The sequence below is a fragment of the Hypanus sabinus genome, chromosome 11, assembly GCF_030144855.1.
Source record: "Hypanus sabinus isolate sHypSab1 chromosome 11, sHypSab1.hap1, whole genome shotgun sequence".
In the NCBI taxonomy this organism is placed as follows: Eukaryota; Metazoa; Chordata; class Chondrichthyes; order Myliobatiformes; family Dasyatidae; genus Hypanus; species Hypanus sabinus.
Window position 1 is genome coordinate 72,326,250 of NC_082716.1, and position 18,284 is coordinate 72,344,533.

At 38.3% G+C, this 18,284-nt stretch overlaps 1 protein-coding gene across 1 annotated transcript in view; it reads right to left on the reverse strand.

Moving 5' to 3' along the window:
• Positions 1–18,284, reverse strand: part of crb1 (crumbs cell polarity complex component 1) — a 144,063-nt gene that overhangs the window by 58,980 nt on the left and 66,799 nt on the right. The window contains exons 6-8 of the mRNA XM_059983528.1: positions 12,081–13,040; positions 5,455–6,010; positions 4,033–4,193 (exon numbers count right to left, since the gene is read on the reverse strand). Of these exons, the coding sequence (XP_059839511.1) occupies positions 4,033–4,193; positions 5,455–6,010; positions 12,081–13,040 (1,677 nt within the window). The remainder of the gene's footprint in view (positions 1–4,032; positions 4,194–5,454; positions 6,011–12,080; positions 13,041–18,284) is intronic.

Sequence of the window (18,284 nt, forward strand, 5' to 3'; positions counted from 1 at the left end):
CAAGGACAATGACATTAACAAGGAAGTCACTGAGTACCGGATGAAAGTCCATGTTTTCGGCAATAGTCCATCACCGGCCGTGGCCATCTATGGGCTGTGAAGAGCCATCAGAGAGGGCGCACAGGAGCACGGTGATGACACCGTTAAGCTTGTAGAAAGGCACTTCTATGTCGATGACGGCTTGATATTGCTACAGAAAGAAGACGAAGCAATTGATCTGCTCCGATGTACACAAGCCTCACTCGTTGAGTCAAACCTCCACTTGCACAAGTTCGCATCAAACTGTCAGGCAGTAATGGAGTCCTTTCTTTCCACATGATGACTGTGCTCCGGCAATCAGAGACCTAGATCTAGATGGAGAAACCATCCCCACACAAAGGAATTTGGGCCTCCTTTGGGAGATTACGACTGACACATTCACGTTCTCCGTGCCAACTGTGATCAAGCCATTCACCCGCTGTGGAGTTCTCTCCACCGTCAACAGTGTTTTCGATCCCTTGGGTCTACTGGCACCAGTTACGATCCAGGGAAGAGTCCTTCTCGGAGAACTTACCTCTGAGCTCTCCGACTGGGATACTCCCCTACCAGAAGACAGGCTAAGCAAGTGGGAGGCTTGGAGAGATTCACTTTGAGATCTAAAACAGCTTCATATCCCACGTAGGTACACTGTGACCTCACCCACCGAGGCAGCACACACAGAATTGTGTGTTTTTTCGAATGCGTCTACCAAGGCCATCGGTACTGTGGCTCACTTGAAAGTAGTCGGGAAGGATGGGCAAGTTGAAGTAGGATTTGTAACTGGTAAGGCGAAGCTCACTCCTCAATCTGAGCAGACAATTCCAAGGCTTGAACTGTGCGCTGCTGTCCTGGCTGTGGAAAGGACAGATCTTTTCCAGGACGAGCTAGACCTAGAGCTGGATTACACCAAGTTCTACACAGATAGCGAAGTAGTGCTTGGTTAGATTTATAATGAATCAAAACGTTTCTACGTGTATGTTCATAATAGAGTTCAACGTATCCGCTTGTCATCAAAGCCCGAACAATGGCATAATGTACGTACCGAGGGGATAACCCTGCAGACCATGCATCGAGATCCTTACCTGCATCCCGTCTGGCGCAGACTTCCTGGTTCACCGGACCCCTCTTCTTGTATCAGCCACCAACAGAGAAAACTCAAATGAGCCAGACATTTGAGCTGATCGAACCCGAAAGAGACTCGGAAATTCAGTCGCAAATACAAACAGGAGTCACCTAGCTGGAAGAATCAATATGAACCAACGAACGCTTTCAGCGGTTCCCACTTTGAATTCCTTAGTGAGAGGACTTGCGTTCCTCATTCATATGGCCAGATCTCATAAACACTCATCCCGAAATGGTAAATGCAAGGGATGGCACAAATGTAACTTCGCTCGCACTGCAGACGAATTGGCCCAGGCAAAGGATGTCATCCTTAAAGCAACTCAAAGAGCAGCTTTTGCTAGGGAGTTTTCGGCCCTCCAAGTTAATAAACCAATACCAAAGGACAGCCCTTTGAGGAAACTCAACCCGATCCTGAAGAACGATCTCATTTGCATTGGAGGCCGGTTAATACACTCTCACCTTTCAGCTGCAGAAAAGAGCCCAGTAATCCCGCCCAAAGACAGCCACGTGTCCTTACTGTTTACTCGCCATCACCATGAACAGGTAAGGCATCAGGGCCATCACCTGACAGAGGGAGCAATCAGGGCAGTGGGACTGTGGATCTTGAGAGGCAAAATGCTGATCAATTCAGTACTCCACAGATGTGTAACCTGCAGGAAACTGCGAGGGAAGATAGAAGCTTAAAGTATGGCGTACCTCCCACAAGAATGCCTGGAAGCCTGCCCTCCTTTTACATATGTTGGGCTCGATGTATTTGGTCCCTGGACTATCACTACTAGACACACCAGAGGAGGACAAGCAGAGAGCAAACAGTGGGCCATCATGTTCAGCTTCATGAGTTCGAGAGCGGTACACATTGAGGTCATTGAATCGTTGGATACATCCAGCTGCATTAATGCTCTCAGGCGCTCCTTTGCACTAACAGGCCCTGCAAAACAGTTAAGGTCTGATTGCAGCATGAACTTTGTTGGAGCGTCCAAGGAGCTTGGGATGGACAAAACGGTGCAAAGGTACCTCAGTCAGCAGGGATGCAACTGGGAATTCAACACACCACACAACTCTCACACGGGAGGCTCATGGGAGCGGATGATTGGTATCGCCAGAAGGATCCTTGATTCAAAGTTTCTGCAGCAAGGCACCCAACTGAGCCACAAAGTACTGTGCACACTAATGGCAGAGGTCACAGTCATTATAAATGCACGACCACTACTACCTGTCTCTTCTGACCCGGAAAGCCCCTTCATACTCTCGCCATTAATGCTTCTTATGCAGAAGACAGGAGCTCCCCCTCCACCTGGGGACATACATCATACTACCACGTGATATGTGCATGCCTTGCTTAAAGTAAAAGATGAAGTTAGACTCACATTTTGGACTCACATGTCTTTCTTTGAATTATTTTAATGTTTTGAAGTTACACAACATAACCAATACCACTAAGCAAGGGAGCTGAGGACCCCAGGTTAGGAACCTCTGACCTAGAGGGTCAGTCCTAATGCCCATTTTCAAATGTAAATATAAAAACTGCTACTGCTTCTTTTGTTTTAATGTGTGTATTTAAAATCTGGAAATGTGGTAAATCCTCTCTCAAGTTCAATGTGACCTGGCATTTCATTAGTCTGATCATCTTCGCGTTTTGCGTGTTGACGCCACCTTGAGACACTAGCCAGCATCACGGGAATCCCCATGTGCCTTTTTTTTAATCAAAAATCGCCAAAGAGGGACTGTTTTACCTTTCAGTGAAGAAAGCTTAGTTCAATATGTAATCTGCTTTATTCTGCAATAAGGTAGGAACAATCATAATGATCAAAGTAGTGATTCCCACTTTAAGATTAATGTTTACATGATGATACAAAAAAAAATGCTACCCAATGGGGCAAAATGTCCAACAACACTTCTGTTTTCTGTTCTACAATGCCAGGTGTACTTCCATAGCAGCTTACTGGCTGACTCCCCCTACAGAACAAAAACTGCAATGAGCTTGTCATATTGTTCCTTTCCTAACAAAACTCTCTCAAAGTGTTTTCTAGCCCCATATAACCAGGTGTATTTTTGCTTTCCTGCACAACCAAATGATTAGCTTCTGTTCCACCTCCGGGAGAACTCTCTGTTTAGCAACACGCTAAATATCAACAATACACATTTGTACTGTAAGATCCAGTATGAAGTTTCAAATCCTTTCATTGGAAAAATCTTTTTTTCCACAATGACATTAGGCTGTCATCTTAGCTGGCAGCCTGCTTTTTCTTACCTTGTACTTGCATCTCCTTTCTTTTCTAGTAAGAAACAAGGTTCTTTCTGTTTACACACAATCAACAACACAGCTCACAGAAATGCTGTAAAAAAATTGGCTATCCATCCCCTTTGTAGAGATGTGAACAGAAAGCTGAGCCATGGACCAAGAGCCAAGGAGCAAGGGCAAATGAGGAATCTGAAAAGCCTTTGTCCACACTCCCTGCCAATGCCGGAAGGAATTTCTCTCTGCTACCATCAGGGAGGAGGCACAAGAGCCTTAGGTCCCACACAATCAGGTCCAGAATAATTATTGCCCTTCAACCATCAGGCTCCTGAATCAGCGTGGATATTTTCACTCGCCATAACACCGAACTGTTCATTGAACACATCCTTTAAACTCACTTTCAAGGACTCTACAACTCATGTTCACAGTTTTACTTATTTACTTATTTATTCTTATTATTACTTGTTTCTTTTTGTAATTACACAACTTGCCAGTTTTCATTGATTCTAATGTATTTCTTTGTTCTTCTGGGAACGCCTACAAAAACGAATCTCAGGGGAGTATTTCATGACATATCCATACCTTGATAATAAAGTTTACTTTGAACTTAGAAGAATACAAATGTTGAGAAAAATGGGAAGTTCCCCACTTACAATCAGATCCACCTCTGATCAGGTGACATTTTGAACCTTGCGGGCATGGACTCAGCTGGCACCACTGGACTTGGTTGCAGGTTTTTCCCAAGGTATTCGAAGGACAGTTGCAGACAAAGTCATCCTCGATGGAAGAGCAGATTCCACCATTCAAGCAAGGGCTGAACTAGGTAAACAAATAAAAAAATACAGAATGAAAAATTATATCTGGCAGATTCAATTCTAGATACCAAATATAACTGCTTAAAAATGTGCTATATTTATTCTCTGGAGAATGCCTACCTTTCAAAGAATTGTATTTGTATTAATAGGTTGCCCTGTTAGAATTGCATACAGAATCTCTGATACCAATAAGCACCTTCATTTGTTTTTAATGCTTAAATAAATTTTTAGGATTTAATTAGATTGTATGTTATGCAAAATTTTTATAACTATTAACACTGTATATCTTCATATTAAGATACATAGTGGTAGCAATTATAAAATCTGAATTGTGTTCTTCTGTTCTAAATTATACTGACTCCATGTACTTATCACTTGCAAGCATTTTGGTAAAGAACTGAAAGCAAGGTATACTTTGCCAGTCAGGCAAAATATATGTAAATATATTTTTTCATATTTTAAATTAGTTTACCTCACATTTTTAATTGATTTAGGAGAATCTGAAATTCTTTGAAGAAAATACAGTAATTGAAATTGAAGGTATTGACAATCATCTTGAATGTTACAATGAAAATGAAGATTTGAAGGAAACGTTTGTTGAAAACATTGTACGAAGGCAGTCTAGACTGATCTTCTTCATTTACAGTTTATCAAAGGAACACAATGGCATACACGGGGTTCATTCCTCCGTCAATAATTATTAGCAACTAATACACAGTTTTATAGCACTGAAGAGGTATTGGTAATGTTTTAATTTGTATTTTCATTTAAATACATAATTTGTTACACAGTCTTTTTTATACCTTTTTTAAACTACTTTCTTGAAACTTTGGCTCATTAGGGCAGGTACTTTTACTGTTTACTGGTCTCAATTAACCAGAATTCACTGTCGTTCAAATGACGGATTCCATCACTGTTGCCTTTGTGACAAATACTTGTTTGCTCTGATATTATTGTGCTGATATTTTGGTTATAATTGGTTGTCTTCACATCAATTAGATAAAACTCAATGAATGAGGATGTGTGTGGTGAACTATGTGCCTGTCTGGACACGCCCCCTGCTGACTGCTCCTGTGGCTCCTCCCACAGGCCCCTGTATAAAGGCGATCTGAGGCCTGACGCTCGGCCTCAGTCTCCAGGACATAGTATGATGGACACTCACTCCTGGTTCCTTCTTCCAGTCAATAAAAGCCGATATCTCGCCTTACGTCTCAGTGTGAGTTATTGATGGTGCATCAATGTGTGATGTAATCAGTATACTGTACCTTACATGCATTGTTGCCATTACAGCCGCTTGTTATATTGACAAGTATTCTGTTACTGTAAGTCTCCTTGGGGATACTAATGGGATAAAATTCAAGTCTCTTGTTGTTGATCTTTACATCCTGGATGCACCCTTCAAAGTGTCTTGTATCTTGAGCATGCTGTGGCTGATCTGGCAAGCCTCCGATATAAACTACATCACCAGTTCGAATTCTAATCGGAGGAATTTGTACATGACCTACCACTTGTCCCATCTGAACAAGTTTCATTGTGTTTTGTTTTAATTCCACAGTTATTAAATAAAATTCACTGTCCATGATGTAGTGATCACTTGTGAGAGGTTTGGACAAGTGAGATCGGACTACCACGTGGCCAGCTTCCAACTCCATCTGTAGATAGAGAACACTACTGTTCCTCAGGATCAACAGCGCACCGTCTGGTTTGTGAGAGCGAACAAACATGGATATGTTCACTTCTTCTCCTGGATCATCATCGATGACAAACAAAGCATAGCTTTTGGAATCTTCATAGCCAAATCCACCAGGAATTAATTCTGTGGAAGAAAAAAAGGCAGAATACTCTACTATTAAACGTCATTCTGAATCAATTATGAGACTTCAGTCACTGACCAATTTGCTTATGTACAGAGTTGCGTCAGTTTCTACCCCAAAAGAAATTAGACTAGCATTATTGATTAAAATGAAACAAATGCATTGATTAAGAGTGTAAGCACCAGATAAATTTGAGTGAAATCTAACAGTGTTTAACTAAGCATTGTGATACATGCCAGTCTTGCACGGTCAAACAAAACAAGTTCAACAAAATTCAGCCGTTTTGTATTCCGTCATTTTTTAAAATTAGGGGCAAAGTAACAGGGTATCCAAAAGGCAGATGATTCACTCTTGCTCATTTTGTCCCATAATTGAAGATCGAATCACTTTCCAATAAAGCCTGCAGTGACTTAGACATGGTTTGCATCAAACTTGTTAAATTCGATTGTCAAAATTAACAGAGATGAGAATATCTGGTGGTTAAAGTGGCAAGAACACTTATATTTACAGTAAAGGGACTCTACTGATCAACAAACTTGTTTTAAATTCAAAATTATACCTTTAATTATACAATTTGAAGCTTTTCTAACTATGACTTGTAACTCAATTTATTGTTGGCAACTTGGATTGTTATAGGAACTCAGCAGGTCAGGCAGCATCCATGGAAACGAGCAGTCAACATTTTGGGCCGATGCCCTTCATCAGACAAAGGGTCTCGGCCCAAAATGTTGACTGCTCGTTTCCATGGATGCTGTCTGACCTGCTGAGTTCCTCCAGCTTGTTGTACGTGTTGCTTTGACCACTGCATCTGCAGTGCACATTGTGTTTTAGATTGTTATAGGTTTGTCATTGATGCTCCTCAAAAACACAGGTTAATCTTCCTGGCTGCCACCAGTGTTTCAGAGGAAAATGTTTGAAGTGGAGTGATTCAAGCCTCCAAAACATGTGCACGTGTGAAGTGTTCTAGACCTACTGACTGATAGGTGACCTGATGTCTGTCACAGCACTTTGTTGCTGAACTCCACATAGAGCCCAATGATGGAACTCCATCTTGCTCAAATTTCTCAGTATCATGCTGAAAGGTAGGCAAGTCTACAAAACAGTTGGCTGATTTACTTTTGTACAGCCATTTCAATGCCGTTCTAAGCTTGGCGGTAAGGAGGCAAAGGGGAAGTCATAATTAGTTTACTTCAAATTATTATTTCAAGTTTACAGATTTTAAATATTTTTGATTCTGAAAGTCATGTAAAAATTATTAAGTTCAGTGATGGCTTTAACCACACCAGCTATAACTTCTGACAGGACCTTTTCAAGCTTGGGACCTCTACCTTTTACCGGATGTATTGCAGTCAACATCCAGACCTTACCATCCAACATGAATGTAAAGGCCAACAAGGTAATTCCTCTTCAGGTGGCGTGGATGAGTATCGACTATGGGCAGAGATTTCAGCACATCATGTCCAACAAGATATAGGCCACTGTCAATGTCGACTATAATACAATGAAGTTTAGTCAATAACGTAAATGATGGGTGTGAGGGGTTCGAAGTTTTAATTGTAAAGTTACTGTCTGGAAAGAACATATCTAAATTCAAAATTATATGTTTAATTTTAATAGACTTAGGTTATTTGAATTAATTACAAAATCTGAAACATTTCTAGTTATGATCTGCAGCCCTATCTATTGCTGACAACATAATTTTATAATAATTTTGATACTTTTTTTCTTGGAAAAATAATCTGGAATACTTTTGCACTTCAGAATCAGAACATTAAATCTTGTTAGCTGTTCTAAGGGGAAAGAAAGTTAAGGAGACAGCCCATCCAATTGTATAGAGTAGCAATAGGAGTACTGAACATCAGTAAAGGACAGGATATAGAGGCATCATTTGCATCTGATAACATCAGATTTAGGAAAACTGGTGGAAAGACAGAATTAAAGTGTATTTAGCTAAATCATCCTGCCTTTAAATTATAGTAAATGCATTAATGACAAATGGGCAGGATTTAAACAATATGACAAAGAGATGACTGTAATGTGACCAAAGCTGGGAATATCTGGGTACTTCACCTTCAAAACCGAGACACAAATGGAGTAGCTGTTTGTAAAGATCTTGGTACAGAAGATCAAGATGTAGGACTTATTTGGGTGGAGACAGAAAATATTAAGGGAAAAAAGTCACTGGAGGAAGTCAGCATGGGTTTTTTGTGAATATAGGCTTGCAGAAGTACTTGAGTAACTTTAACATTCATGAAAATTGGACAAGTCAAATGGAAAAAGGTAGCCAAGTAGAGTGTATTTGAAGCCATTTATTCAAACATTATGCTGTGGAACCAACACAAAATAGGTTTCTTTGCATCCTCTGGGAAATGGTGGTCATAACATGATAGAATTTCATGATCTGAGCGCAAGAAATTGGTGAATGACGCTTGTGCCTTAAATTTAAATGAGGATAATTATAAGGGCACGAACGTAGGTTGACTAATCTGGCAAATAGATTTAAAGGTAAGACAGTAGTTAAGCAGTGCATTTTAAGTATATTTCACAATGATATTATCCATTATGAAAATTACAATAAGGATAATCCACCCATGGCTAATAAAGGAAGTTTGGGACATTATCAAATTGAAAGAAAAAGCATGTAATGCTATCACTAGTCAATGTATTGGGAAAAATGTGGAAACTGCTAAAGTTACTGAACATTAGTGACTATAAAGTTACTAAAGAGATGTAAGGTAGATGCAAGTGAGTAAGAACCAATAAAAAAAAAATCAGATCTTCTTCAAGTATGTAAAATGCAAGAGAATGGGTAGAGTGAATGGGTTTACCTTTGATGGTGAGATTGAAGCACCACAATAGAAAATAATAAAATATCAAGACATTTTTGAACAAATACCTCTGTTTCTACATTCAGAGAAGAAAATAGGTGCATCCTATTAACAGTAGCAAATCTAGGTCTGATGAGGAAAGTACAGGTAATAGGTACTCATTTGAGATTAGAAAAATAAGAATGGACTAACACACCCATAGTTCTGGGTGCATTTGGTACAGTTACACTAAGCTTGCTCCTCTTTGTGTGGGAATTTAGTGATTGAAGAGTGCAGAAAAATATTTACAAAGATGGTGCCAGGATTTAAGGGATCTTGTAATAGGGTGAGGATAGACAGGCTCAGACTTTAACCTTGAAGCATAAAAGACTGAGAGGTGATCTTATTTATTCATGAGGGGTATAGATAGGGTGGATGTACTTGGTCACTTTACCAGGGGTGGGGAAATCAAGAAATACAGGGCATAGATTAAAGGTGAGAGGGGAAAGATCTAATAGGAAGTTGAGAGGCAACTTTCTTATTTACACAGAGAACAGTATATATGTGGAATGAACTGATTCAGCAAGTGGCTGAGGAAAGATGTTTGGATAGTTACATAGATAGTAAATATTTAGAAGATTATGACTTGCCCTTTAAGTCCTTTACTATTTGACCATCGCTTTAGAACCGTTGGCTATAGCTATTCGTATATCACCTAATATTCTGGGTATTACCCGTGGGGAGAGGACATATAAAGTATCATTATATGCTGATGATTTGTTGTTATATATATCTGACCCTGAAAGATCTATCCCTGCTATTTTGTCTTTGCTTGCTCAATTTAGTAATTTTTCTGGTTATAAATTGAATTTTAACAAGAGTGAACTATTTCCATTAAATATGCAAGTTCCAATTTATAAACATTTACCATATAAAATTGTTACAGATTATTTTACTTACCTAGGTATTAAAATTACTAAAAAACATAAAGATTTATTTAAGGTTAACTTTTTATCTTTAATTGATCAAATTAAGCAACTTGCTATTAGGTGGTCTCCTCTATCTTTGTCATTGGTTGGTAGAGTTATTGCTATTAAGATGATGATACTACCTAAATTCTCATATTTATTTCAAGCATTACCAATTTTTATTCCTAAAGCTTTTTTTGATACTATTGACTCTAAAATATCTTCTTATTTGTGGCAGAACAAAAATTCTAGATTGGGCAAAAAATATTTACAGAAGCCTAAGAAGGAGGGCGGCTTGGCTTTACCAAACTTAAGATTTTACTATTGGGCAGTCAATATACGGTATTTAATATTCTGGACACAAGAATGGACTATAGCTACTTGCCCACAGTGGGTAAATTTGGAATGTAAATCTGTGCAACATTTTTCACTGATTTCAATCTTAGGATCTTCATTTCCTTTCTCTTTATTCAAATTGAATAAACAGATAACTAATCCTATAGTCAGACATACATTACGAACTTGGTTTCAATTGCGTAAATTTTTTGGTTTGAATAAATTTATTTTATCATGTTCTATAATATCTAATTATTTTTTTGGCCTTCATCAAGCTTTTCTTTTATGGAAAACAAAAGGTATTATATGTTTTCGTGATCTGTTTCTGGATGATAACATTATGTCCTTTGAACAGCTATCTAATAAATATAATTTACCTAAAACCCATTTTTTTAGATATTTGCAAGTTAGAAATTTTTTGTATAATGAGTTACAGTCTTTTTTGAAAGAATGTCTATTGGACATTACAGAAAGAATTTTAGCCCTTAATCCTTATCAAAAGGGTTTAGTAGCCATCATTTATAAGATGATCATGAATTTACAGTTAGATGTATTGGAAAAAATTAAGAAGGAATGGCAAGAAGAGTTGCATTGTCCTATATCTACTGAGCAATGGGAAAAAATGTTATTATTGGTAAATTCGTCCTCTATTTGTGCTAAACATGCCCTAATACAATTTAAGGTTGTACATAGTGCTCATATGTCTAAGGATAAACTGGCTCAATTTTATTCTCATCTTAATTCAACCTGCGATAGATGTCATTCTCATGTTGCTTCATTGACTCATATGTTCTAGTCTTGTCCTTGTTTACAAAATTATTGGAAAGATATTTTCAGTATTATTTCAAGAGTTTTAAATATCAATTTCCAACCGCATCCTTTTACTGCAATTTTCGGTTTACCAATGACGGATAATAACCGTTTATCCGCTTCATCTCAACGAATGATTGCATTTGTTACATTAATGGCTAGAAGATCTATTTTATTGAATTGGAAAGAAATTAATCCTCCAACTGTATTTCAGTGGTTTTCTCAAACTATCTCTTGTTTGAGTTTAGAAAAAATTAGAAGTGTGGTTTTTGATCCTTCAGTTAAATTTGAAGAAACTTGGAAACCATTTATTCAACATTTTCATATGAGTTGAATTGTCTTTTCCTAAACCTTACTTATATTATCCTTAATTATTTGGATGGAGGTTCGGAGTTATTGGCACAACTGTATATGTACGTAATATTATTCAATGTTGGTTAGTGTTTTTTTTTTGGGGTCTTTCTTTTTTTTTCTTTTTGCTTCTTTGTTCATTAATGTTCTGAGTTTGAGAGGTTATATATTTTTATTATTATATATCTGAATGTCTATTTAAACTATTAATTATGTATTCTCGAACACCTTGTATTCATGTTTCATTTATGTTTGTTTAAAATTAATAAAAAGATTTAAAAAGAAAGAAAAAGATTATGACTAAATTCTGGCAAAGAAATTAGCTCGGATGGGCACCTTGATTAATATGGCCAGTTGGGCCAAAGGGCCTGTTTCTGTGCTGTACAACGCTAATTGAAGGCACAATTTAAGAACAAATCAACAATATTAGAACAACTTAAGTCAGAAATAAGAACAGGTTTCTTCTCAGGAGGTTCATAGTGTTTGGAATGTTCTACCTGAGAAAGCTGTCCAATTGAAATCACTAAATACAGTATAATTAACTTAGGACAGCTAGGTTTTGGAATATTGGGAAATTAAGGCTTATGGGAAACCATCCAGTAAAAAGGACTGAGGCCAAGGTCTGATCACCAGTGACCTTAGTCAGTAGTGGAGCAAAGTTCTGGGCTTCTCCATCTTATGTTTCTTTAACACTGAATTGGGAAATTAAATTATTAGGAACATGTAGAATGGATAGTGAGCAGTATATCTAAGAAAAAGTGTATTCACTTAAAACCTTGAAATATTATTGTACCATTTACCTTCAGAACAGTTCCAACCAATATATGGTCTGGAACATTCACATGTGTAATTGGTCAACAAATCGATACATTGACCCTTGCCCTGGCACGGATTGCTCTGACACCAACTGCTCTTGCTGCACCCTGGTTTCACATTCAGTGCTGAGTCAACTGTAAGAGCGCCCATGTCTATTACTTTTGATTCCACTGTTAAGTCCTGAAGGCAACCAATAAAATGAGGCCAGGCCTGGGGCTGGGTGGCTGCTGAAAATCCTCCATAGCTGTCCTCCATGCCCCCAAAGAATATGTTTTCAAATGCTGTGGCAAATTCCTCACTCTCCATTCCTATAAACTTCAGGATCATGCACTCTTCCAAACACGAATTGTCCAAAAGTTTGACAGAAAAGTTTCTGCTGAATGTCACTTCCACAGCATGCCATTCTCCATCACTTACGTTCTTAAAAATCTCAAGACCAGCGACCAGTTCATTGCTTATTTGCAGAGATGCATATAAGTGGCCATTAAGTATTTCCAATTTCATAAATGTTTTTCTGGTTCCTCTATGAAAAATAAGTGCATTGGACAACACAGTTCTACACCTTAGGAATACATGATAAGGAAGTTTATTCGTCGAGTTCTGATTTCTCCCCGTGAGTGATGTTTTAAAATGAAGATGTCCACTGACAGCAAAGGAAAATGTAGTTGATAATTGACACTTCAAGCCAATATAGCCATTAGCACAGCGACAATGGTACCTGTGTTGTGAATCTATCACATAAGGAATGCATGTTGCTTTGTTCTGGCATTCATGGTTCTTGCATCCAGTTAGAATGTCTGTACAGTTCTGGCCTCCGTAAAATATCTCTTGTTCACTTCCTGTCGGACAGTGACAAATATAACCCTCTAGGGTATTCTGGCATGTTCCTCCATTTTGACAAGGGCTTAATTCACACTCGTTAACATCCATTTCACAATGTGAGCCTTGAAAAGGAAGAAAATACAGTTTTGCTCTACTAACTGATAATACATTAAAACTTTTGTACATATCGCATAAATGTGAATTTATTGAACTTATCAGTCACCATCAAAAATCACTTCCTTTTGTCACCATTTTGACTGAGCTATGATATAGTACAGAATCAGTCCCTCTTGACCATCAAACACTCATTTAAGCTAATCCCATTTTGTTTTACCCATACACCCATTTAATTCTCCCAGATCCAACCACTCAGCAAATCACTTGGTGTAAAGCACAGAGGCCTATTAACCTATCAACTTGCACACCTTTGGGAGGTGAGAGGAAACCCACATGGTTAAAAGTAGAATGGATGGAAATATTAACTCCTAACATATCACTAATTCTAAATTACTGCAGTAATGATTATCAATGACTTATGTGATAAACCAGTTGTACTCAGATCATTTGAACCAATGAGTCTGTGGCACCAATTTCAAAGAGCAATCAAGTTAGTTCCATTCCAATCTAGCCCCATGCTATAAACCCCACCCTCCTACATTCCTGTGTCTTTCTCCTCTTTCTATTTATCATATTGCCTCATGAATTTGTCCCCTACATTCTGAAGCATTGCATTCCCAATGAAAATCAACCAACTGCAGTTGCTAGGAATTTGAAGCAAAAACAGAAAATGCTGTAACCATGAATTCTTTTTTTCTGTATATAGAAGCTGGGTGAACTGCTGAGAATTTCTAGCACTTTTTAAATTGATTCTAAATTGATTCTTTGTCTAAGATAGTTTCTCCTCATGTCATCTCTAGGTTCTTTACCCACCGGTTGACATTTGAGCCGCCCATTAGCCAACCATTAAACTTTGTGTAATGATTTTAACCATTCGGGAATTCTATCTCAACAGTGGATGACACACGCTAAATGCAATTACACGTCGGTAGGAGAGCCAAAATAGTTGTTACACTTTTCTGTAAGTTAAAACACATATTGATTATAAGTTGTTCCATTAATCAATATACAAAATAAGCAAATAGAAATAATTTAAGTAAATATTATGATTAGAAGTAACCTCATAAGTAGTTAATTGTTATATCACCTCTATATTGAGGTGACAGCTTCCTGTGGATTATGGAGATTAATCTATTTTTGGTTAATATATTGAACACAAAAATCTTGGTCACTCTTGATAGTGGAACTGCAGATTAAATCCCTCTTTTGAGAAAAAAGCAGTCAAATTCAAGCAAATCATTTCCAGTTCAGTAAAACCATGAAGTAATTCCAATGAATTATATTTGAAAGATTAATTAAGCTAGTTACGCTCTTCAAAACATAAAAAAATGCTAATAAGTATATTAAGGTTCCTCTGGATCTTTGCAACACCAACTAATGTTTAAAGACTTTTTATCCAGTATAAGTGATACCCTGATCCTTCACCACACAATATTGCTGTTTAATAGCTGCAATGAACTCACCAGAAGCTCATTTAGAAAGGAGCATTTAAATAGTCACTGTGTATATAAGATGTCATCATCTACTTCTTTTTCTCATGAGTATTTAAGTAACACTCACTCTTATACTCTTGCAAAAGAATATTTTTGAGAAATATTTACCTGCAACAGCCAACATGAAAATGGAAGCCTTAAGAACTGATAATACCATTTCTCCAAGACAATTCTTTAAAGACATGAAAAATCTTCAAAAACCTTTAGTCTTGTGCCAGCTCTGCCTCTGCTGTTTGTATTTCATTTCTTACTATTAACTTACATCCTAACTGTGCACATTGTTCCTTTGTCTGCTGTGCCCGCTGATTCCGCTCAGTGCTCAATGCTCTGAAGGACAGATCAGCAAGGCTAAGCTTAGGAATCAGTCAATTCCTTGCTGATCCAATGGGCTAAATCCCTGTGACCCATTTACGCTACTCCCACAACTATAAGTGGTGGCGTCTGTGAAAAGAGTAAAAAGAAATATTGGATTATAACTGTGGAAGAAATGCATTGCAGGATTTAGTTCAAAATGTTGCTTTTCTAGCAGGGCATTTTATCCTAAAGGCTATTTATTACTATAATCTGATTAAGTGAGGTAATAGATTTTGTCAGTCATATTGTCGTTGCTTTGATACAAGTTTTGAGCCACTTACATTGGATTCATGTAGTTACATTTGTAGCAGACCTGATGTTTTCACTCAGATGATAGCAACACAACTGAGAAAAAGATTGTGAACCATTAATTCTTTTGTGTATTGCCCCAGTCTTATCTCCCAAGTAAATGGATTAACAAGTGTAGAAATACAGCACAAAATAAAACAATTTTTGCAAAAAGTGACAAATACAAAATGTTATTCTGTCTCTGAAGACCTACACTACAGATGGAAACAAGTTGAACCCTGACCTTCATCAATTAAAGAAATGGCCTCATTTTTCTATACAACTTCTGATCTTTATAAAATCAGGAATAAAATAGCATAAGCTTTGCGATAATATGATTAAATTGTGGCAAAGGAAGACTGTACCATATTTTATAATGCTATATCAGAGTAATTAGGTTCCAGCAGTACATCTCCCTAAATCTAAGGATTATGAACTCCATTTCCTTTATAGAGATCTGAGCACATAATCTACCTCATCACCTCAGTTCAGCAATGTGGGAATGCTACACCGTCATCCTTCAGAAGGGAGGTTGAATAAGTCTCTAGGCAACAGTTCCTTTAGATTGAAGTTTTGTTAAGTTGATACCTTTCTGACTGTCAAAGTAATATCATCAGGAAACATAGCTACTTGTACTCACCAATTCTCTAACAGTATGATCATGACCAAATATTTTATTTTAATGATATTGGGTCAAGAATAAATATTGACTTGGATTATTCACCGTCAGTCTGTAGTCCTAAAAATACAGCAACTCCTGCATGCAGTACTTGACAGAGTACACTGCAGAGACAGGGTGCAACCCCCAAGTTGCAGGAGGCAGGTACCTGGGTGACTGCCAGGAACAGAGAAAGAAATGGGCAGCCAGGACAGAGTATCACGATAATACGTATACTGCTTTGGACACTGTCACGGGGTATGAGGAAACAACGTGTCAGGGGAGAGCAGCAGCATCTATGTCTCTGGCACTGAGTTTGGCTCCGTGGCTCAGAAGGGAAGTGGGAGAGGAGGAGTGCAGCAGTGATAAGGAATTTCATAGTTAGAGGAGTAGACATGAGATTCTGTGGATGTAACAGAGACACCTGGATGGTACATTGCCTCCCAGGTCCACAGCACTCTAAAGAGGGAGGGCAAGCAGCCAGTCTCTTTGGTATACAATGGTAAGGAAAGGGAAGAGGTCCTGAAGAGAAAATTTCAGGAGCTAAGTAGAAAGCTGAAAAACAGGACCTCAAGGGTAGTAATCTCTGAATTGTTGCCTGTACAACATGGCAGTGAGGATAAGAATAGGATGATGTGGCAGGTGAGTGCGTGGATGAGAAACTGGTGCAGGGGGCAAGGCTTCAGTTTTATGGATTATTGGGATCTCTTCTGGGGAAGGTATGAACTGTACAAAAGACAGTTTACACCTGAACCCAAGGGGGACCAATTTCCTTGCTAGAACTATTGGTGAGAGTTTAAACTAATTTAGCAGGGGGATGGGAACTGGAGTGATAGTGCTAATGACTGACATAGTTGGTCTACTAAGGCAATCTGTAGTGAGACTCCCAGCAAGGAGGGCAAAATTACAGTGAGCGGGATGAGTTGCAATGTTAAATGGGGACCAAATAGAAAAGGATGATGAATACAGGACTGAAGGGATTATATTTGAATGCACGTAATTTATGGAACAATGTAGACAAACTTGTAGCACGGTTACAGGTTGGTACGTATGGCACTGTGGGTATCATGGCTGAAAGAAGATTATAAGTGGGAGACTAATGTCCAAGGATACACGTTGTATCAAAAGGACAGGCAGATAGGCAGAGGGGGTGGCATGGCTCTGTGGTAAAATTGAAATCAAATCCATAGAAATCGGTGACATACATTTGGAAGATGTAGTATCTTTGTGGGTAGAGATAAGAAAATACAGGGTTAAGAAGACTCTGATGGGAATTATATACAGGCCTCCAAACAGCAGCCAGGATGTGGGTTACAACTTACAATGGGAGATAGAAAAGGCATGTCAAAAGGACAATGTTACAATAGTTATGGGGGATTTCAATATGCAAGAAAATTGAGAAAATCTGGTTGGTGCTGGATTCCAAGAAAGAGAACTTGTAAAGTGCCTTTTTAGAACAGCCTGTGGTTGAGCCCACTAGGAGAACAGTTATTCTAGATTGGGCACTGTGTACTCAACTGAATTTGATCAGGGAGCTTAAAGTAAAGGAACGCTTAGGAGGCAGTGATCATAATATAATAGAATTCACCTTGCAATTTGAGAGGAAGAAGCTAAGGTCAACTGTTTCAGTATTACATTGGAGTAAAGGGAATTATAGAGGCATGAGAGAGGAGGTGGCCAAAGTTGATTGGAAGGGGACCCAGCAGGAATGGCTGGAGTTTCTGAGAGCAAGTTGGAAGGAGCAGGATAGTTAAATTCCAAAGAAAAAGTATTCTAAGGGAAGATGACACAACTGTGACTGACAAGGGAAGCCAAAGCCAACATAAAAGCAAAAAAAAAAGGGCATATAATAGGGCAAAAAATAGTGGGAAGTTAGAGGAGAGTAATAGTGAAGCGAGAATAGATATCGGATCACTGGAAATTAACACTGAAGTGCTAGTAATGGGAGACAAGAACTAGCAGGCAAACTGAATTAATTATTTTGTAACAGTCTTCACAGTAGAAGACACAATCAGTATGTCAAAATTTCAAGAGTGTCAGGAGATAAAGGTGAGTGCAATTACTTTTATTAGGGAGACGGTGCTTGGGAAGCTGAGTAGTCTGAAGGTAGATGGGTCTACTGGACCAGATGGACAACATCTGAGGTTTCTGAAAAATGTATCTGAAAAGATTGTGGAGGCATTAGTAAGAATCAATAGATTTTGGCATGGTTGCAAAGGACTCGAAAATTGTAAATGTTGCTCCACTCTTCAAGCAGGATGGAGGCAGAAGGAAGGAAATTATAGCCTGACCTCAATGGTTGGAATGATCTTGGAGTCAGTTATCACGGATTAGATTTTAGGGTACTTGGAGGCACATGATAAAATAGGCCAAAGTCAGCACGGTTTCCTTAAGGGAAAATCTTGCCTGACAAATCTCTTGGAGTTCTTTGAGGAAATAACAAGCAGGATGAACAA